Source organism: Elgaria multicarinata, chromosome 8 (assembly GCF_023053635.1).
Source record: "Elgaria multicarinata webbii isolate HBS135686 ecotype San Diego chromosome 8, rElgMul1.1.pri, whole genome shotgun sequence".
NCBI classification, from domain to species: domain Eukaryota; kingdom Metazoa; phylum Chordata; class Lepidosauria; order Squamata; family Anguidae; genus Elgaria; species Elgaria multicarinata.
The window spans coordinates 66,766,328-66,790,312 of record NC_086178.1 but is presented as its reverse complement, the minus strand read 5'-3'; the positions used below and the strand labels follow the sequence as shown (position 1 = coordinate 66,790,312).

The following is a 23,985-nucleotide window of genomic DNA, read 5'->3' as shown; positions in this document are numbered from 1 at the left end:
TTGTGATGTATAAACCATAGAACATCGGTGTCAAAGGATATTGTGAGCTACTAATTGTATTCAGCATTATAGCTGAAATCAATACACCTTACTGAGTTAGACAGATCCTGAGTTAAAACAGTACAATATTTAAAAACATTATATAACATTACTCTCAACTCTTAACTTTTAAGTACATTTACTTACTCTGTATTTGAACAGGAAAAGAAAAACAACATGGCTGTCTTGAGAAGAATAAGCACCTTTTTCTCCCCATACGTCTATAGCTTTTTTCACTTTAAAATAATTTGTTTTATACAGTTTCACTGATTTCTTAAAAGCCCTTGTTCCTAGGGCATGGTATTCATTGCACACCATGAACCATTTCGAAAGGGAGGGGTGGGAGGAGCAACATTCTGCCCTACGGCTATGACTTTGTAATCAATAGGATTCTTGACAGGAATATAAATCTTACTTACACAGTGAACAGCTAAAGTTTGAAATTTTCATGGAAATCCTTACTTTAGTAATCACAGATTTATAGGCTTGCTGCTGAGATTGCACAACGGCCTGCCCAACAAGTGGAAAAAACAATTTATATCCACAGCTACAGCTTACCAGTGTTCAACCATGTACTGTATATAGTTATTGCTTCAAACAGTAGTAGTGCAGAACATAACAAACCTAAAATTTACCAAGACTGAAAATGGCTGTTACCTCCTTCATAATTTGAACATGGTTTTTGTATGTGACGTGCCTTGGAAAGAACACATGCACAGAAATATTCCTGTTTGGAGTACCAACCCATGACATATACAGTTTAATCTACTGACTGCATTGCTCTTAAGTAGATATATGCACACTTCCTTGGAAACCCTCTTCACAGCAGCAATAAAAAGAAACATGGTGTAGGTGTAGCGGGGAGAAAGGATCAAACTCTGTTACACATGTTATATGCGAAACCTTACCAAGCATAAACATCTCTATTTACTGAACATTCAGAATTTTGGTCTCCAGTCTTAATTAATTTAAGATTATTTTAAAACCATATTTAGCTGTAATCTCTACTTGCTGTTAAAAACGCAAGTAGATTTTTTTCTGAATACAGAACAATAAATTAGGAAGCCTTTCCGATTTTATATACATGGGCTTCATGCAGGGCAAAAGTTTGCTTTCAACAGCTGTATAGCAAAGATGAAATAGGATAAGATTTCTCCAGCTTGGAGATGACCAATGTTACTGAAGCATGGGATTTGGAAGCTTTAGAACCCAATGTTGCCTGTTCAAAAAACTAAGACCATTACAAACTGGACCAAACCCCATTTTTATTGGGCTTTATCTGGCAGCAGCCCTCCCTGCTTCCTTCTTCCTTTCCTTTCTGTGCAACCCATATTAGATATCTGGCACTGCCTCAGCAGTATCTTGGGCATAAGGGTCTAAGGGACACACATTTCCCATGGATCCTGATGACCCTACCAAAAGATGAGGATCTATAGTGCTGCTCCCGGATGCTGCTACACTTCTGGTGGAAACCCTGCACTGACTACCAGTGTACAATCAAACTATGGAATTTGACTACACACTATGTAGTGATGGCCATGGCTTTAAAGGGGGATTTGACAAATTCATGGAAGAAATGGCAATTATACTACCTCTGGTACTGGAAACAGTATGCCTCTTAATACTAATTGCTGAAGAACATGAGTAGAAGGGAGGTATTGCACTCATGTCCGGCTTGTGGCCATGCCCATGGGAGCAGAATACTGGACTGAATAGGCCTTTGGTCTGATCCAGCACAGCTCTTCCTATGTTCTTCATTACTGAAGAGCGGCCAGGCAGCATATGGGTACTCATGTTTTCATCATATATTTGCAATTGCTAAACTATTTAATCATATGGATCAGCAAAATATGCTGAGAAACTCATAGGGAACCCAATGACCAAATGGAACATATTGTAACTTCTGATAAATAATCAGAGGTGCCATCTTCCAATTAAAGCATGTACATACATACTGTAGCCACCCAAATCCATTATCACAATGTGTAAATTGTTTGATTAGAAGACTCAAAGAGCAATATTCAAAATATGAAAGAGGGAAGAGAAATAAAGGCTTGAGTATTGTGACAACTCGCAAACAACATGTTTTAAAATCGGTTTTTAATGCTTTATGTGTGTATGTTCTGTGTTTTAGAGTTTTAAATTTTGTATACTTGTTTTTATCTCAATTTTAGAATTTCTGTAAACCGCCCAGAGAGCCCTGGCTATGGGAGCGGTATATAAGTGTAATAAATAAATAAATAAATAAATAAATTAAAAACAACTTACATGAGGACTGCAATTAATAATTAATGACAGGCCAAGATAATGGGTCGCTGTGTGATAGGATATTCTTACAGCTGTACCTGAAAGAGCTTCTACTAGGGCTGTGCACGGACCCCCCCGCCCCTGATCTGCTCTGGATCCCGATCCACAACTTCCAGATCGATCTGCCTATGGTCTGCTGAGGAGCTCTGGATCCGGATCGGAGCTCTGTGTTTTCCCCCCATAGACTTGCATTGAAATTCAAAAGCCTATAACGTTTTTTCTGTTAATGTTAGAAACCTCAAAATCAGCACCATGATAGCTTATCCATGTATCCACCTTCATGCCCAGTTTGAAGCAAATCCAAGCCTCCACTGATTTTGGGGGAAATTTTGAAAATCCTACAACCCATTTTCAGAAATGGGATTTACTCCAACATTTTTACAGATACAAACTTGCAAATGGGCACCCTCACAGATGCCACCTAGATCCACTTTCATGGCATGTTGCAAGCAAATCTGAGCATGCCCTGATTTTTGGCATTCCCCCCCCCCGTTTTAAGCATCACCCCCTAACCCCAATTCACACCCCTTTCTAGAACTCCATCAGTTTTCACGTTAGAAACCTCAAAATCACCAACCTGAGAGCTTATCCATGTATCCACATTTTTGCCCAGTTTGAAGCAAATCCGAGCCTCCAGTGATTTTGGGGGAACATTTGAAAATCCCCCATCCCATTTTCAGAAAGCAAAGGATAGTACTTGCCCAAAGGGAAAACAAACTTGCCCATAGGGATCCATTGCATAGCGCTTGCCCATTGCAATCTATAGGACAATATCTCTTTCATTTTTCTACATACAGATGTATTTATTATTTGGGGAAATGGGAAAAGTGTGTATTGTGCTTTGCCCATACTTTATTTGAATGCTCAAACTTTATTTGCTTTTTGCACTTAACAAGCAGTGCACAGCAAACCCAGTCACAGCCCCAACAAACACAGAGAGAGTGAGAGAGAGAAAGAGAGAGAGAAAGAGAGGATAGATTGGGAAGGGAAGGGGTTATGGGTGAGAAACAACAAACAAACACTCCAAATGAAGAATTATATAAAGCAATAAGTCAAAACAGAACAAAGGAAAGCTAAGCAAAAAGTCAGAAACAAACAAACACACACACACACACCCCAAGCAAACACAGCTACAACTAACCCTCCAGAGAAAGGAAACCGTCTCTGGCTCCCTCTGGCTTAGTCCTACCCCCCTCCAGCATTGGATTGGAGGGTGCTTCACATTATCATCACGATAGGGACTTGCATCTGTCAATCAAGGGAGAAAACAAGAGCTTCCCTCTCCCGCTTTTAGCCGTTCTAAAGAAATTAATAGCAAGCAAACCCCACAATTTTTTTCAGAAAAATTCTGAAAATCGATACAAATGACCCCCAATCATCACTCTCTAAGCACAGTAAGTTGTTTTTTAAGCAGCTTAAAAAACAAAGAAGTAATAGGTGTGTTTTTGCCCAATGCAATCCTATGGGAAAAATCCAAGATGGCAGACAGAGCACTGAAAAGACACGGAGCTCCATGTAACGATCAATCCGCTCCATGATGCTCCAGTGCCCCCCGATCCGATCTGCCTCCACCTTAAATGGAGGCGAAGCACCCCGATCCGCTACCGCTTCTCCGACCCGAAACGGAGCGGAGCACAGCCCTAGCTTCTACCTACCATGCTTGTAGTTTTTTTGGATTATTTTGGCATCATGTTGAACAAGATGTTGAAACCTTTCAAATATACCCCTCTTTCAGCTGAAGCAATGTCACTGATCTCCAAAGAAGCACCCCCCCCCAAAAAGTACTTCACAGGGTTGTAGCATAATATCTTTGTTGAATACAGCTTCGCTAAAAATATATGGCAGCTACTGCTCAATTTGAAACAAAGTGAGATGTTGACTAATATAGTATGATTTCAATTTATTTCATTTTGTTTGTTTTTAAAAAAGTTACAGGCATCAGAATAAAGTCTGCTCATCCCTCCCCCAAAAAGCCTTTGACTATTAAGTTTTAGGCAATTTTAGTTTATAATTACTATAGAAACAAGTTAGCTTTCTAGATTGTTAAGAAGTAGCAGGAAAAAGCATTTATCTTAGGAAGGAACATTGGAAATTATATATTTTAATGTGTCAGTTTCTTCAACAAGTCCTAGGGTTTATAATATTTTAGAACTTTTGAACTCTGCTGTGAGTTTAATGATATAAAAGAATTCTGAGCTGCATTTTGGGGGGGAAAGTGCTATATATTATTTTGCTAGACAAAGTAAGGCATTAAGAGCCAAAGCACTTAAAATTAGGATTGTGCAGGGACCCCCCGATCCACCTCAGAGGCTGATCCAGAGCCCCCAAAGCAGCCCCGATCCGCCTTGATGCCAAAGCCGAGGCGAATGCAAACACCATAAAATACATATAATTGATTAATACATTTAAAACTAATACATTATTAAAAGCAACACATTATTAAAGGCATCTTAAAATTCAACTGGGTAGGCCTGCCAGAAGAGATCAGTCTTGATGGCTTTCTTAAATTCCGGAAGACTGTTAAGTAGACAAATCTCTCCCAGCAGGAGAGATAACCAACACTTTATACTCTGCTTGGAGACTAACTGGCTTAGAGGTTTTAAAACTGATGTAATGTGGTCACATATAATTTGAACAATGGAACAATTGATTCGGATTCTAGTTAAAATGCCAGCATGAACAATCAACTTTTTCACAGTTATGTTTTACAAGTTCTATAATTAGGAAACAGCATTTACGGACAGGGAGCCTCTGACCCACAGGCCGAACTCAGCCTGCCAGACTGCCCTATCTGGATGGTGGAGACCTCAGGTGTGGTTCTCTGCCCAAAGTCATGTCCCTCCAAGAAAGGAAATTGGAGGAAACGAGGAGGAGCTAAGCCAACCTGTGACTCAGCTGGCGTCTTGAAGAGCAGGTCATCAAGCCACCATCTGAGTCCGATTTGAGCATTTGATGTGCATGTGGAGTGTGTGAGTGAATGAAGAAGGGGGGGACAAAAGCATCAGGGCACATGTCAGCAAGGCCTATGACTTCAGCTGCTGCCAGCATGCCCCACCCCCTGCCCCCAAAGCGCTTTCCTGGAGCCAATTCAGCTGTCAGGCCAGAATAGGTTCCCCATGCCTGATTCATAATGTTCTTAGAAAACATTTTCTCTAAAGCAAGGGTATGGAACAAGTGGCCCTCTGGATGGTTTTGTCTACAACTCCTTGGCTTTACTGGTTACTTGGCTTTATTGTAGGCCAAACACCTGGAGGTTCACAAGTTGCCCACCTCTGTTCTAAAGGAATAACAGATATAGGAGGGGATGGATAAGTAGTGATAGAATGTTTTTTTAAAAAAATTAATAAGCAGTTTTATTTAATTTTTATTAAGCAATTAACCATGTTAGGGGGATACATCCCAACAAAATGGGATTTACTAAAGTATTTGTAATTAAGATGTTATTATTATTTGTACTCACAGTTGACACTGGTCTCCTTTGATCCCTTTAGTTGTGCAGAAGCATTTTCCTGTTTGCATGTGACAAATATTTGCATGACCACTGCATGTGCAAGCTATAAAATCAAAGAAGAAAAAGATTTAACAACTATATTATAATTATGTACTATTTATTAATAATTCTTATGTACCGATTAATATAAAACCTTTAATGTAATACTTGCATACCAATACTGACAAATGAATGGAGTTCATAGACTGATGACTATAAGCTGGATTCTAAGGTGTCCTTCTGTGAATAAAAGGGTCTTTCAGTCACCAAAGGCTTTCCTAATGGAGGTGTTGGGCAAACACTCCAGAATGTATTTAGGGAGGAGAGGTGAAAGAAAGAATCAGAAGTGATCGTCTCCCTCCCTTCTATTAGTGGGCACCAGTAGTATCCTATCCATGAGTGGAACTCTACTTGTGAGACAGATCCTACCCTATGTTTTGTGATAGGAAAGACCACTGTCATATAAAGCTCAATAAGGGGCAACACTGTGGTATTTCGACTAATCTTGTGGCCTAGCTGGGTCTTCAGTAATACTTCAATTCAAGCTTACTATGATTGTGTTGGATATAATAGTAAACAAATATAAAGAGGTTTTAGATTCTAAATTTTAGGCGTCAATTTCTAACTGACGGGTTGTATTAAGAAGGAAGCAATATGTTTATTTGCTTGCTTGTTTTTTGTATTATGAACATCTTCAGTTGACAGAAGATTAAATGCAGAATTGAATGTATATTGAGAAACACAGTTGTCTGAACACACAATTACACATGCTTAATCAAAAATTGACACATAATGAAAGATTCCTGAAAAATTCTTGGAAGCCTCTCATTCCATTGTGACTTTACATACAGAAATAATAGGTGTTGATGATCAGTTACTTTATTAGTTGGTGATACTGGTAAGACTAACTTATTGATTGTAATATATTCAATACATTTAGAATGTCCAGGATTCACAGTTTAGGCCTAGAAATCTACGAAGAAAAATATGGTGGCTCAAGTGCTCTGTATTTTTGGTTAACTTGTGTTTTGGTCATATCATATTTATGTTTTGTTGACGAAAAAAAGGCATTAAATAAAACTTTTAACCAAAATCAATACCATTAGATTATATATGGACTAGAGATATAACAATATATTTTTTAGGGTGACAATCGAAGTAGCCCTATTCCTGCCATATACACACATCTCAGTAACAGAAATGTGAATGAAGAAACATTAGATAAATGGCAATTACATGGCACTTTCCACCGTACAAGTTTATGAAAGAACCAAGGATTTTGTTTGTTGATATTCACAATATAAAAAAGTTTTTAAAAAAATTAAAAATGAAAGAACCAAGGATGATGATAATCGTGACCTATTTCTATATGAAGTATGTTGGTAAATCACTGGCAGAGCTCATTTGTATGGAAATGTGCAGGGCTTGGCTAGAACAGGTAGTGACAGAGAGCATGTATCTGATTAAAAGGACTGTCTCTTTGTAATGTAATATTAGTATTCGAATCTGTTGCATTATGCATGATCCGAAAATCCATCAGCCCCATGAACTTTATTTCTCCTGAATGAAGTATGCATCCACATATCTGTATATAGAGTTCAAATATCAATCATAAACTAAACATATTTTGATGACAGATGATGAGACACTCTTTCAAAACTTACACTGATTTCTATGTCAGAGCAAAAACGGAGACTAAGTAAGACTGACCAAATCTTACTGGTATTTTTCATTGATCATGCATATCCTTTGAGAATATATCAGTAGTTATATTATCCTATAATGAATTATCATTGATAATCAGATATGATAGCCAAGAGCAAATTCTATAAATCTCATTGGAAGGGGTTTTGTAACTACATGTATTAAAAATAATTAACATATTTTTAAAAAAGAATGCTGCCCAATTAAACAGAGACATCATTTAATTTCTTAAAAACTTTTAGTTGAATATAACTGGTTAATCAACAACATGTTTCATCCTAATAACTATTTCAGTAAATAGCCAAACACTCAATGTAAAGGTAGTATATTTAACTCTATCGGAAGGCATGTTATGGACATCAGCAATCTTCTAGCTTAATGGTTTGTATTTACAGCTAAATGACCCTAAAGTAGCCAACCAGCAAAAGGTTTCTTCAGCTGTGGTATGGAAGGTGGCACAAGGAAGAAAAGGCAGAGGAATAAAGGAAAAGAGAAGAGGGCATTTATAAGGTCTGCGAAATTCAACAAATAATGAATGAGGTGAAAGACAAGATATAGGCCCAATAATCTTAATATCATAAATAAGCTGCAGCAAGCCTCAGGCTTGCATTGTCTTCCTCCACATGAAAGGGGATGAGGTTAGTGACAAGCAAGTGTTCACCATTTTGTCTAAAGGCAGAAAACAATTGCTTTGCAGAAAACATAGTTTGTTGTAGGAGTCTAAACCAGGGTCAAACTGTGGTTTGTGTTTCTGGCTTGCGCAAACTATAGTTTTCCATATTTGGACAAAGCTGCAAATGGCTTGTTCTGAAACAGAAGCTTTTAATCAACTCCACTTGTACATAAGGAGGGGAGAAGTGAAGGAGGGACCACCCATATATGTGAAGAAGGGAGCACCATAGTAAACATTACAGGAACAAGTAGTGAAAGCCATAGGGAACAAAATACTCAAAAGATTTAAAGCTAACAAGAAGGAAAAGGAGGGAGGGAAGAAGTAGATAGATTCAGGAAAGTCATTTAAAGGCAGGGATGCTTTAGCACAGGACCATAGGAGAAAAAGAACTAAATGTACAAATTTAGTACATTGTCATCAGGGAAAAGCCTATTCATCTATGCACTGTGCATTCCTCTCAGACTCTTACAATACTTTTTACAGTTACAATGGTCCATTATAAGAGAAAGACTAACCTGCTACTTTCTAGACATACTCACAACCTATATACGTTTAGCCAACCAATACTTTATTGATCATCTGATCAGTTGTCATTTGACCAGTAACAACTAGGGCCCAGCATACCTTACACTGGTGAATCTATGTTATGAATAAATGAATGAATGGATTATATTTATGAATAGCTTACATTAAAAAGAAACCAGTTGTTTCCCTGCAAACACAATTCACGAAGAAAAATCAAATCTTATGAAAGAGTTAACTTAATTAAAGCTGTACAGGGACTTTTAAATATTATCTCGTTAAATTTAACAGCTTGAGACTTCCTTTCTGAGCAGAACCTAAACTTTGACTGGGATACTTTTAACTGTAGGTGTCTCTTGATCCCTTCATGATTTGTTTGCAGGCTGTGAGTTACTGACATATCATTGTAGCTAAACCTATATTTATAAAGGTGTACAGAGACTTTTTTCTGTTCATATTTCATTTTGCTCCAATTTGCAACAAATCGTTTGTTTAATTCTACTTGACATTTTTTTGATATTAAAAAGAATTTCTTACAGTACATTCTGATAGAAGAACGCCTAATTCTTAAAAGAAATAAACTCCTGACTTTGAATTATAGTAAAAACCGTGATTATTCTTGGAATTTGCAGGTCAACAGCTTTCCAATGAAGTATGTTTCATGGGAATCGATCAACAGGAAGGCAGTTAAAAAGGGATGAACTAATAACTCCCAACTTTGAATTATATATATATAAGATTTCTAAGTGATATACAAACAGTACAATATAAAACCGTAATCAAATACTGTATAAAACTTTAGCATGACACCAGTGATATGTCAGTTGTGGTGGACAGCTTGATTAAAATGTCAATCCAGTGTGTGATTGCTTTGAAAAAGTCAAATTCCATGTTAGACATAATTAGAAAAAAATGAAAGTAAAACTGCCAATATCATGTTGCACAAATATATGGTGCAACCACATTTGCAATAGTGGCCATCAGACCTAAACAAAAAGACATTGCAGAGCTGGAAAAAGTGCAGAAAAGGGTTAAAATGGTCAAGGGCTTAGAGCAACTCCCCAATGAAGAAAGATTACAACAGCTGATAATGTTTACCTTGGGGGGAAAAACACAAGTTAAGTGAGACATGATAGTGGTGTACAAAATTATGTATAATTTGGATAGGAAGACATTTTTCTCCATCTCTCATAAAACTAGAACCTGGGGTCATCCCATGAATCTGATTGGTGAGAGATTCAGGATAGATAAAAGGAAGTACTTCTTCACAGCACATAGTTAAACTATGGAATTTGCTACCACAAGTTGTAAAGATGGCCTCCAATTTGGATGGCTTAAAAGGGGGTCGGACAAATTCATGGAGAATAAGGCTATCAATGGCTACTAATCCTGATGGCTATACGCCACTTCCAGTATCAGAGATAGTATGCCTCCGTACACCAGTTGCTGGGGAATATGGGTGAGAGGGTGTTGTTGCACTCATGTCTTGCTTCTGGGTTTCCCAAAGCTAGCTGGTTGACCACTGTTTAGATCTGACCCTTTGACATGATCCAGCATGGCTTTTTTATTGTTTTAACAAGAAAAGTGTCAGTAGGTGCCAAAAACCAACCAAGGCAGGTGCCAAACAACCTTGTCTATTTGTTTGTGAGGTTCTTTTAAAAATAGAAGCCAGGTGGATTTTGACGTTAAATACAATTACTCCCTTTGGCCTTAATGAATCTCGACCTTGCAATGCTGCTCTAAAATACAGCTGTTTCCAATCAGGATTCATGCATATGTTAGTTTGGCTTCTTCTCCCTGGTCCGGCATAGTACAGGAGATAGGAGCTGGAAGAGAAAGCATCTTTGAATTTGGCCACAGCTTGTTTTTTTCCTGAAATATGTTACCATTCAATAGATGTTATGTTAATGAACAGTTTGGGATTTTGAGCCTCTCTTTCATTAGATTTCTTTAGTTTTGATAAGCATCTGTATTGTCACTGCTGTATTTAAGTCATACATAACATATTTTTAAAAATACAGGGACGTGGTTAAATTCTATTATGTTAATTTTGTACATTTTTGTCTATAGATTTCTCTGAAGAAGGACTTACATGTGGTCTGAAACACATTTGAGCTGTTCTTTTTTGTGAAATAAAACACTTCTTTTGCTCGCAACGTTGCTTTTTGGCATCCTTTGTGAGGTTTCCCATTTTGTTGGATCATATTTCTTTGCGAATTTTTACTTTGTGATATGCCCTTGCTATTTTTTAGAAGTTATCTTTCTAAAGTAAATGTATAAACTAAATGTTTTTTGTAAACTGGTCGACCAAGGAAGTGAGAATAATCAGGGAGCATGTATCCTCACATTTCTCAATTTATTTGCATTTTTCTTCTCCCTCCGCCCCCCACCTTTCCTCAATTTGCCTTTACTGAGCATTGCAAGGGTTCCTGCTGGATTAGAAAATCCCTGGATAGTTTTGGGTGGCTCTATGGATGCTCCCTCTCCCCAACCCATCCACTGCTTAAGTCTCATTCATTTCAATGGATCTACTCTATGTATTATTATTATTATCTATTTATATAGCACCATCGATGTACATGGTGCTGCACAGACCACACAGTAAATAGCAAGACCCTGCCGCATAAGAGATCATTTCTCCCAGTTCTCTGAAACCAAATGTGTAAGTAGCAGAGCAGCAAGATTTTTTACTGAGAATCTATGGTGTGACCACACTTAGAATTCTGTGTACAGTTCTGGTCACCACACCTAAAAAAAGATATTGGAGAGCTGGAAAAAGTGCAGAAAATGGCAACTAAAATGTTCAAGGGGCTGGAGCATCTCCCCTATGATGGAAGGTTACAAGAACTGAGATTGTTTAGCTTGGAAAAAAGGAGGCTAAGGGAAGACATGATAGAGGTGTACAAAATTATGCATGGTGTGGAGAATATGGATAAAGAGACATTTTTTCCCTCTCTCAAAATACTAGAACTTGGGGGTCATCCCATGAAGTTGATTGGTGGGCAATTCAGGACAAATAAAAGGAAGTACTTCTTCACACAGCGCATAGTTAAATTATAGAATTCACTACCACAAGATGTAGTGATCATCACCAATTTGGATGGCTTTAAAAAGGGGTTGGATAAATTCCTGGAGGCGAAGGCTATCGATGGCAGTAAGTCTGTGTGCACCAGTTGCTGGGGAACATGGGTGGGAAGGTGCTGTTGTACCATGTCCTGCTTTGTCAGTCCCTGGTCGACAGCAGGTTGGCTACTGCGTGAACAGAGTGCCGGACTGGATGGACCCTCGGTCTGATCCAGCAGGACCCTCAGTCTTATGTTCTTACATCTTCTGTTAGTTCAGAAGGCGGTGTTCCTTCGCTTAAAATCAATGTCCTTCCAATGCAAAGAACAGGTTGGATCCAAAGGTGCTTTGTATGAGGGGAAAGCTATTACATCTTACACAAGAGGTGGCGAAATGTCCACCAACTCCATCTCCATTGGCAGCTTTAAACATACTGTAATGTATCCAGTTAGCACCTTCAGTCAGTCAGCAGGGGCAAATGGTAACTGGAGGATCCTATGGAGCAGATTATTTATTTATTTATTTATTTAATTTATATACCGCCCCATTGCTGAAGCTCCCCAGGCGGTTTACAAAAGTTAAAAACAGTGAACATTAAAAAGTATACAACATTTAAAACCATTAAAAATATAAAAACAACAGGTGCAGGGGACCATGGGGTGGGGGAGAACAAGAGAAAGTTTGGTTATGGACATCTACTTGTATAACATTAGATTTCACCCACTGTGTCTGATAGTCATCTGTCTGATAACCTAACAGTATCTTTTGAGGCAGACAAGTCTACTTTTTTAACTTAAAAGTGCAGGAGCAGCAATGGCATATTTTTATAGCACGTTTAGTGAAACATATACATTACACTTCATTATGTTTGCAAGTCTGTGGTTCCCCCCCACCCACTTGTCTGCCCTTGACAAATGCAGGAGAAATAACGAGCTTTTAATGTAAGCAATGTGTACTGTTTAATTTACCACAACCTAAAGCTTAAGTGCCTGATTTTACAGCAAATGATTACAAGACAGTCAGATAACTAAAGAACCTCAAATAGAAGAAGAGCTATTTGCAGTGGCATTGAACGATACTGAATGCTTTCAGTTCTGCTAAAGAAAATGGAGGTTATTTTATCCTATTTTTGCACTACAAATAGACAAGATGGGGTACCTATTGCAATTGTATTTTAGGACACTATCTTGAAATTAAGCTCTCTGGTGAGAGGCTGTTTACTCAAGCACCACATAGCTTCAGTATCCAGTTTCAGAGATGGCCAAGAACTTAGAATTTGGAAGTAGAAGGGCCAAAATTCAACATTAGGACAAGGCCATCAACAACTGGATGCGACTAATATGGCAGATAGATTCCGGGAGATCTCAAATGATCTCCACTGATTACTGCTCCTGGAATAAATCAATGCTTCTGCATATCAAGGATAACAACAGTGGCAAAGAGATAAGGGTTAAATCTTGCATTAAGGGAAAATATTGAGTCTCTCCCCCAATTAATTTGATACAAAAACAACAGGCTCTTGCAAAGGTCTTAAATAAGTGGCTTGTTGTTGTTTTTACTGCTCATTGATCTCACAGGAGAAACTGCTAATAGCAAACAATTTGTCAGCAAACATTTCTTATCTATTTCTCAGCTTTGTTTTAAAAGTTTTGAATTTCATGCGGTGACAAAGTTCCAACTACTTTCCCCATTTTTGTGTGTGGACATACTAGCCTAATGAGCTCTTATTAGGGAAAAATATGTAATTTTGTCATCTAAGAAACTCCTTGCTTCTCTTTTCTATTATATATCTTGCATATACTTTTCCTTTAACTTAATCAATTTTTAAAAATATGATTGAGAGACTTCAAGCCAATATTGTAATTAGGATGCGCCATTTGTCTTTTAGTCTCACTTTGTAAAACTATCATCAGAGTACTGCTACGTGTATTCATTATGTTTTCTGTCCACTGTATATGCATCAGATAGGCTCTTGCATACAAACACGTTTAGTGTAGCTTTTAAGCTGCCTTGGGCACCTAACTGTATTTTTGCTGCAGCAGACCACAGCAACTATGCTGTAAAAAGCAAACTTATTCCTGGTTTGTCTAAACTGGTCCTTGCCAATACCGTGAAAAAACAGGTGCTTATGCTTATTTTATATATTGATATAATACATTTCTTGATTGATATAAAAATGAAATAGTCTTTTTTCTCTCAAATGTTTCTCATAAAAATAATCTCATATATGTGAAAGTGAAACTTGATAAACTCCTTACACCATATTCATCCTTATTTTGAATATGCAATCCCTGTTGGGGGGGGTTTGTCATGTTGTGCAAAACTGGTGAGCGTGGTTTATGTGAGTGTATTTGCATAATCCATGGTTGTTTAATTCTCACAACCTATGCTTTCTGGGCTCGCGCAACAGGACAACTCCTAAGTGGGGGACTGCATATGGAACCTGGAACCTGCAGACACCACGGCTCATTGTGGTTTAAATCACCTATGACAAGCCACGGCATGTTGTCCAAATGCAGTCAGTGGTTTTGATCCTAAGCTAAATTGACTGAAGCTCATGGAAGGAAAGCTTCCTGATCTTTCCTTCTACCAGCAGGCACTTGTGCCCCCAAAAGCCTCTCTGGATGATTGGGGGCCCTCATGAACACTATGGGATGGCAAACCAGGGGAGGGGAGCTGATGGAGGAAGGGAAGTCAGACAAATTTAATAGAGAGGAAGGAAGGGACAGCTAGAGCTCTCCAATCATACTTGAAAGCCACTCCTTGGATCCCTCAAAGCATGGCCATGGCAAAGCACAGCCATGGCAACAAAGGTATCATTTCACCAACATATAATAACCTACGAAGGCACAAAGGATTCACTGCTGCCCTTTACATGTGCACATTACTCAGAACAGTACTCTAAACCCAGTACACTTAGATGTTGTTGTGCACATCTCAAAGGCTCTGGCATCCAGGTCTACTTCTTGGGTGGGGGGGAGAGAGAAAAATGGGAGAGGGTGTGAAATGGTGGTAAAGGACTTTGAAATCATTAATCTCCACTCTCCCAACCCCCATGGCCAGCCCAAGACTTTGCCCCCCTCAAGCAATTTATTTGTGCCTTTGATATAATATTTTATAAGCACTACCCTAAAAAAAACCACCACCTTAGTATTCTACAAAATAGTTAAACGTGAGGAAAAAGACCATGTCTAAATACTTACAACATAAAGAAGAAAAAGGAGAGGAACACATACCTTTCCTGTAATATTTGCCCCAAATGCTGAACTTTGTTAGCTTTGTTACTTTTATGTATTTATTTTTCACCACAGGCACAGCCTTGCTATTTTTCACATATATTCAATCGCAGAAAACATGCACGCACTGTCTTTCCCACAAATCATGTGTGAGCATTCTGCATTCTAATAATAATAAAAAATCCTTTGTCTTTATGAACTAACAAATCCATATTACCCTAAACAGCTTCTATATATCACTGAGTTAATTCCAGAGGATGTGTTTTCAGTGAGATAATAATATCCCTTAGGACATCCTAGGGATTGATAATGTATCCTATCTTCTTTCTGTTCAAAGGATAAACATATGTCTGCCAGCCCCAATTTTATAAAGCATATCGAGATGACTGTTTCAAAATTATAAGGTTTCACATAAGGCTCAAAATAAAATGTCACATTAAATGAAAAAGGGTTCTGTCAAAATCCCTCTTCAAAGTAATAGGAGGCTGGAAGAAGGTGCTGAGCATCAAACAGTTACAAAATCATTGAAAACCTGAAAGAACAGATATTAATGGTTCACTGTTCTGTAACGGGCAAGACAAAAAAGCAGGAGCTGTGCATCCCAGTAGCATGTTCCACAAGTAATATGATGTACACATAGGACTCCATCCCACGTCATGTGTGTGGACTTCTGCTCATGCAACAGGACTTCCCTTTCCTCTTTCCCCTCCTGCACCCTGTGCAAACACAAGAGGAGGAGCAATCATCTCTGCCATCAGGTGGGTGCACAGAGAATGGGAAATCCTGAGCATTTTGCTGGATACAACTTACATAGCTCTACATAGTGATGTCAGAGAGATCCGCAAAGGAATCAAATAAGTTTGGATTTCTATGAATATGATCCACAGATTCTGTGGCAAACTAGCTATTCTGAGTCACACAGATTCTGTGGACTAGCAGACTGGGCGTTTTTACTTTCCAGAATTTTATTCAAATTTAGTCATAGAAAAACGCTAAAATTAAAAACAAAAGGCTGAAAATGTGCATTTCCCCCAATGGGATAATGCATGAAAATGTGAAGTGTGTGTGTGTGAGTGTGAGTGTGTGTGTGCAAATTTCATTTAAAAAAATGATTCTGTCAATGAGCAGACAGCAGAATGGAAAGGACCTGACAATCTGCAAAATGCAGACAGAAGGATTTTAAAAAAATCCGTGCATCCCTAGCACCACAGAGCCCAGACGTGATCATTCACAGTTCAAAGTTGTGAGCATTTATAAAGCACCATGACAATGTGTACTTAGATCTGTTCTGAATACTGTTCTCAATAGCAAAGTGCATATGGCAGGTCATTTGAGCCCCAACACATCAAAGGAACAATTGCCCTAGTTGACATGATCACTGCATTTGGGTTGTGGTGCCAGTAAACGCCAGGCTGCTGTTTCATGACCCCCCTGCAACTTCACATATTGTCCCGTGTCGCTTTAATTATCTGGAAAAGTTCACTAGATAACCACTTTAAAACACAAAAGCACGAACACCTCTTTTCAAAGAAGTAAATCTACATTGACCAGACTTTAGCCTGACTCCATCATAATGATTAATGTGCTAAATTCATGGGATTATTTTACCTTCCAATTTTATGCAGTGAGCATTTCTAATGAACTTGCATTTACATTTCTTATGAAGGCACCTTCATGTGATGACAGCTGGTATTTACCATGTTACAGAGCAAGTTAGAATTGATTTTTAGATGTGGATAAATCATGTGGGGGTAAATTACCTGGAATTGTACCACTTCAGACTACAAGTGAAGCGTACAAGTTTGTAAGATAATCAACTGTAACACAATACTTTACAGAAAACCAGAATGTCAGAGAAATTATTATGTTTGAGCCTCTTCCCACTGTACAATCTTTCCATGATCAGAAGAAATTTTATAGCAGGGAGAATTCAAACATGCAGCACTTCCATTACATAAAGACAAGATTCATAACAATAATTCACTAAGAAAAAGTTTGATCACACACACACCCTCAGCCCCTCCACTCACGCACCTACTTTCGTACTTTGATCATGGTTTCCAACTACAGTTCCCCATTATATCCAAATGGGAAACTGTGATTAATGTCTATTTTACTAACCAGGTTCTAAAATAAAGATCAAACCACGGTTTCACCATCAGGTTAGTAAACAGACTATGGGCAGTATCCAACTGGGTCATTCCATTAGCTCAAATGATGTCGCACTGGCAGAAACTAGTTTCTGAACTATGCGCAAGAGAAAAATCCAACTAAAGTTGTATTTGCGCAAGCACGACTGTGCAAGCAGTTGTGCATTATGGCTGTGTGATCTGTTGTGCCTAACTCTTGAGCAATCTGCTGTGCCATCCACTGCACAACTGCTTGCACAACTGGTTGTACAAGCATAGTGGCCAACTGCTTGCACAAAAGGAAGATTCAGCTGAGCTCTGCTAGTGTTATTTGAGTTTGCAGAATGACACCATTGGATACTGCCCAATCAACCACAGTTCTCCATTTCAGATGCAACAGAAAACTGTGGTTTAAAGAAACCATGGCCAAATTGCCAAAGTCAACACACGATGGGAGGAGTAAACACACATACCCAACCCTTGTTCCCTGTTTGATAAACTATGGCTTATTAAATTAGGATCACTATATCTGAACTAGTCCGATGTGAAATTGATGAGTTTAGTATGCCAGAACTGCACCTAACAGCTTTATGAGCCAAAGCTTGTTTAGGCTGTAATGAAGGGACGTAGGTATTCTGTGCTAGATGTTCTATTCAATTATCCCTGCCAGTGAACCCAACCAATATATTTTGCTCATATCTAAAAAATAATTTAATATTTTCATTATTCTTTATTATAAATAGTTAATGTTATTGGTTGTATCACATCTGACCAGAGAGATCCAGCTATTGGGTGGTATAGAAATGTAATAAATAAATAAATAAATAAATAAATAAATAAATAAATAAATAAATATCAGATTAATACGTTCTTGCTAGACAGCAGTAGTAAAATTAATCCTTCTAAGACAGGAGAAACTTCAGGAGGTCTTAAGGCCAGTTTCCAGCTTCAGGACTGCTCTGGGGCCACACTCCTGCTGCCATATCAACCATGGTGGCAAAAAGAGGAGAAATTAGTGGTTTGCCATTGAAATTCAGCAGAAAACTGTTTACAGAGGCTCCAACAGGACACATTTAGCTTGAAAACAAGCTAGATTTGGCATTATTGAGTCTTTGAACAGTTTGCTGCTGAATTTCAGTGTCATACAACCACCAATTTTTTGGGTCAATGCCCTGTCAAATTTCACCAGTGTGGAGTAGCAGCTGAGGTGGTAGGGGGCCACACTCAGGGCCATGAGGGGCCACATGTAGCCCGTAGGCTGTGTTCTGGCCACCCCTAAGCAAACATCAAATTAATATGTTTTTGCTAGACAGCAGTAGTAAAAAGTGAAACTTAATCCTACCCAATATTAAACATACCCAACATTGCAATAAAAAACCGCAGACAAGTCACTGCAAAAAATAAGACTATTCTTTATTAACTATTTCTACATTTTTAATGCAAACAGTGCAGAAACATTTTGAGGCAGCAAGAAATGCCTAAAGTTTTCATTACATTTTTAACATATACATTCAAATGCTCTTTGGGTCAAATAACAACACGCATACTGATATATACAACATGAAGATTGCAGGAAGAACAAAACGTTTCTTTGAAGGCAATATAATATACCAAAGAAAATCCGTGCTGTAAAATTACCACCCATACAAAATTTATTTAATAATAAGCCTGTGGTGTGATTGCTTTTGGGCTGCTTGTTCAGCATAAAAAATGTAGTTCCTTATGCTGACAATAGAATAACCACAAACATTTTCACAAAGCACACATTTTAAGCAATTAAATTTAGAATGCAGTGTTTCTTTTTGTCCTTATTTCAAATACAGTTGAAAATGGAGTTTCCTTTTAAAAATTAGTTCACTACATAGTTCACTTTTTATTTACTTTGGATTTTTACACCAAGAATGCACATGGATAATTTTAAAATGCTCTTGAGAACTGTTTCAATGTGCCACTGTCAAGAAGGATTAATAGAAGGTATTACACTCAGCATGCTCATTGATTTATTAACATTCAGGGCAATATTAAACCAAACCAATGCAAATTGAAACTCTAATGTTCAAGGGGATTATTGAAAGATAGCAAAGGGATATTTTGAAAGATTAAAGATATAATGTGCTATTGCAAGGTGTTGACAGCTGTCTTATGAATACAAACTGTACCCATTTACATCCAAAAACAATGAACAGTAGTTTATTGCACTGTTTGAATGCAAGTATATTGCAATACTAATCACCATCCATTGTCATCTAAAAACAAAACAAAACACTGGAGTTGACAACAAATTAAGCATAGAGTAAAATTCTAGAAGAATTTGAAAGATCCTGCTCAAATCAAACAGGTGTAGTCATTCCAAGAAAAGTTTAAAATTCTGAGATTGCCTACATTGCTCACAACATTTTGCCCACTGCTATGTTATTGTTACATTTTTTATTCAAGTGAAATTGGTGGCGCATTTTTTGGTTTCTGCCCAAGCAAAAGTCTCTATAAAATTTTCAAAATTAAAAAGAAAAATGCTAGAATTAGTGGCTTTTCTCAGGGTGGAATTGTATGCCTCTGCATCACACCAACACAAGACATACATTATGGTGGGATTTCTCTGCTATGGCACCCTGCTTGTGGAATACCCTCCCCTTGGAGGCCCGACTGGCACCGACTCTGGCTTCATTTTGGCACCAAGTTAAAACATGGTGTTTTTTTTATCAAAGCCTTCAAGGGCTAAATTCTCCATGGTTACACATAGTTTTAATTGTTTTTAGTTGTTTTATTGCTTTTTTTAAAAAAAATCTAACATTCAATTTGTTAATAATTTAATACATTTTTAGCTGTGTAAATTATTTATGTTTAAATTGTTCTGATTTCATCTGTACGCCACCCTGAGATCCTAGTGATAATAGGGCAGGATGCAAAAGTTTTAATAAATAAATTCATGAAGGGAGATTTAAGTTTCTCCACCACCCATTTCATCCTGAAATTTATTTATTTATTTATTTCATTTCTATACCGCCCAATAGCCAGAGCTCTCTGGGCGGTTCACAAAAATTAAAAACATTCAAAGTATAAAACAACAGTATAAAAGTATTCAATGAGGACATTCTTCTTTTCTTTTTAAACCCCCTCTGCAAAGGGGGATGGAATTTCATTATGTAAGCAGGAGGGGAGAAACTTAAATCTCCCCTCCCAAATTGCCATGGCCCCAATCTAAATCAGCGGCACATGTTCTTACACTTAAGTAAGTAAGACAATTAGCAGCGCGTTGAGTTTGGCCATGAGGATTATTTTTATTGTTATTTGTGCAAATTTGCCCACCTGGAGGCCATGTCCATTTTCATGAAATTGGATATACATTTCCAAGCTTCTAAAAACATAAGTACTGTTAGTGGACAATAATGCAAATGTACAAAGCATGTCCCTAGTCATTCCAAGATGTTAGATTGGGAGATATACAGGATAATCCTATGTATTTATTTACTTAGTTACTGGATTTATATCCCACTTTTCAACTAGAATCCTCAAAATGGCTTACAATATGTATAAGTTACAAGAGATTTACCAGGAACCACATGGTCAAAGAACAAAACACAACCAGCTCCACTTAAGCAGGAGCCAGCGTCTGATGTCATTTGGTCCTGTGAGGAGACACTCCAACTGGAGCAGGTCCTCATGTTCCTTTGCCTGCTCCTGTCTCCCTCACTCCTTCTTTTGCAGGTGTACTCAACAGTAAGAACCCTCCCTTCCCACCAAGATGGATTCTGAATACTTCATTGATAAAATATTATACCCTAGTCAGACGCCTAGGGTTACCTGTTGATAAAGCTGATTCTGCCAAGAACGACACTTAGCTATATTAAGACCATTTGCATTCTAATCAACAGCAGTTGGTAAATATACACTCCAAAGCAATTAAATGATCCTGAAAAATTTAACAGTACCGGAAGTACAAAACATAGACCTAGAAAATTATCGGAGATAGTATTGCTGTTAACACATTGCAACAAAAATAAACTGTACATTTTAAAAGAAGGATGGAACTTTTCCACATGAACTGTTTTATGTTAATCTTCTCCTGCTGAAACTTAACAGAACACCAGTGGTGCCCTATGTAAACAGAATGGCACTTTCTCTTGAAAAAGTGACTGTCACGGATTCCTGGCAAATTCTGCCTACAACTGTAGTCCCCTGTACCTTATCAACTGAAGATTCCAGGGAATCCCCTGAGCCTTAGGGTCACAGGGATCTACAGCAGGAAGAAGAAAACAGGAAAGCGGCTTTCCATGAATAGCAGTTCATAAGATAAACCTAGTCTCTTTAAATCTATATTGCATCAGTACATTTTTCTATAAATCATAGCCATAGTATTAAACTGTAGCAGTAAATCTCCCCAAGATGATCAAACTTCATTTTTATTCCATTACTAGTACTACAAAGACAGATAGACGCTTAAATCAGAACTTGAACTAATTTGCTGAATTGCTAAAAGCAAATTGTTATATTTTATACAAATGCAATATTGAAAATTAATCTAAAAGCTTGACTTAGTAAGTTAAATCTTTCATAATGGGAGCTGAAGAATATGTCAGACAGTGAAATGATATATTGCTATGCATGACTGTTCATACCTACTGAAAATTAATAAACTCTTGACACTATAAAATCACAATTTTCATGGCTTATGTTTCATACGTCAAAAGTTACTGTATTCTCTGAATACCATATGGTGAACATGAGTGTGTGCTACCAAATCAAATTAAACATTTGGAGGAACATTCCTCCTTCCTAATATCACAGATATATATATATATAGATATATATATATATATATATATATATATAATCAGCATGAAAAATATGAATCGGAATATATGTTTTTATTGATCCCATACATAAAATGGGGTAGAGTGGTGGTGGTGGGAACCACATTGTTCCAGAACATTTATTGCATAATTAACATAGAAACTTGTACAGAGCCTTGGCTTGGGTAAATTACTAGTCAATATAATTTAATGAGTTTCCCTCAAAGCATTCTATGAAAACAAGTTTGATCTTGCACATCGCTAAACCCAGTGAGAACTGGCAGTACAGAACATATGTTTGGCAGAAACTCATTTCCTCAAATACACATGTGTTCCTTTCTCTCTCACTCTCTCTGAAGATTCATTCTGCCTAATTAAGAGTTCTTTTTAACTCAAAAGCTTGCAGTCTCTTTAAACCTGTGGTAGCTGGCCCAATAAAAGATCTTTCACTATCTCTGTGGTTCTATTTCTAAGCATCCAACAAAGCTAGCAACACTTAGATATGCTTTCTTTTAGTGTATGTTGGAGTAGGGAGATCTACATGGTCCCTGGACGATTTGCTGCACTGCTCTATAAAGGCACAAAAGCAATTGGATTCCAAGAACCTTAATATAGAGCAGCCTTCCCCACCCAGACACAGCTCCCATAATTTAAACATATGGTACCAAGTTGACACGCACGGGGGACTTCAACTTTTGTAGGAGCTAGTTTCTGAAAGTTCTGCAAGCTCTCTTGAGAGAAAATGAAGTGCAATGGGGAGTGGAACTTGGACTGTTCCTCACTCCACAAGCTAGCAAACGAATGAGTTCCAGGGTGGGGAAAATGGATTATATCATTTGCAATCCATCCTCCTAAGCACTGTGATTGGAGGTGGGATAGGGAGAAGACTGTGACTACTGGTTAGACACAGATGCCAATCTCAAAACTACCCTCTCCCTCACTCCTCAGTGACAGCATCTTCCTGATATGGAAGTGTTCAGTTAGTTGTCCATCAACATGAAACGAGCCCTCACATCGCCTAAAAAACCTTCAGATATCTACAGATCCATTTGGAACTTCGAACAATCATCTAACCACATTGTGGGTTTCCAACAGTTTAAAACCACCCCCTAACCACACTGCGATTTCAGAGGTCCGTCAGAGGTCCGTCGCACTCCTGGATTTTCGGTGCTGAGCACAGAATCCAATATAAACTTCTCCTGCTGACCTTCAAAGCTCTTCACGGTCTAGCTCCTGCCTATCTCTCCTCTCTCATCTCACACTATCGCCCCGCTCGTGCTCTCCGCTCCTCTGATGCCATGCTTCTCGCCTGCCCAAGGACCTCCACTTCCCTTACTCGGCTTCGTCCTTTTTCTTCTGCTGCCCCTTACGCCTGGAACGCTCTTCCAGAACACTTGAGAACCACAAACTCAATCACTGCTTTTAAAACTCAGCTAAAAACTTTTCTTTTCCCTATAGACTTCAAATATTGAGTTTGTTCTGACTCTATACTGTTTAGCTTCACCCTACCCGGTGCCTGTTTACACTTCCCTGTGCCTGTTCGCATTCTCCTTCCCTCTTTATTGTTTACTACAACTTATTAGATTGTAAGCCTACGCGGCAGGGTCCTGCTATTTACTGTGTTATCTGTACAGCACCATGTACATTGATGGTGCTATATAAATAAATAAATAATAATAATAATAATAATTAAACCCAGGATTATATGGTGGAAAACAGAAGCTTTGAGGCCCAGTCATTTTCACATTATTTATTTATTTATTTACATTAGATGACTTGATCCACCCTAAGCAGAGCTAACAGGCTATAAAATAAGAGGCAGAAATTATGTGATGGCCTAGAAGCTTCCACTAATCCTGCTGTAGATGAAAAATGACAACATATGGTAAAGGACTCAGGATCTCTAAACAAATGTACTTCTATACAGAAGACAAAGATTTCCCCTTACACTTAATCTACAAGGGATAATATGAAGTCTTGTACTTGTGTACAAAGCCCTAAACAACTTGGGACCAGGATACCTGAGAGAGCG

The 23,985-nt window shown here is 38.0% G+C and overlaps 1 protein-coding gene across 1 annotated transcript in view; it reads right to left on the bottom strand.

The window, feature by feature from the left end:
- Positions 1–23,985, bottom strand: part of ATRNL1 (attractin like 1) — a 682,244-nt gene that overhangs the window by 462,456 nt on the left and 195,803 nt on the right. The window contains exon 20 of the mRNA XM_063132703.1: positions 5,807–5,900. Within this exon, the coding sequence (XP_062988773.1) occupies positions 5,807–5,900 (94 nt within the window). The remainder of the gene's footprint in view (positions 1–5,806; positions 5,901–23,985) is intronic.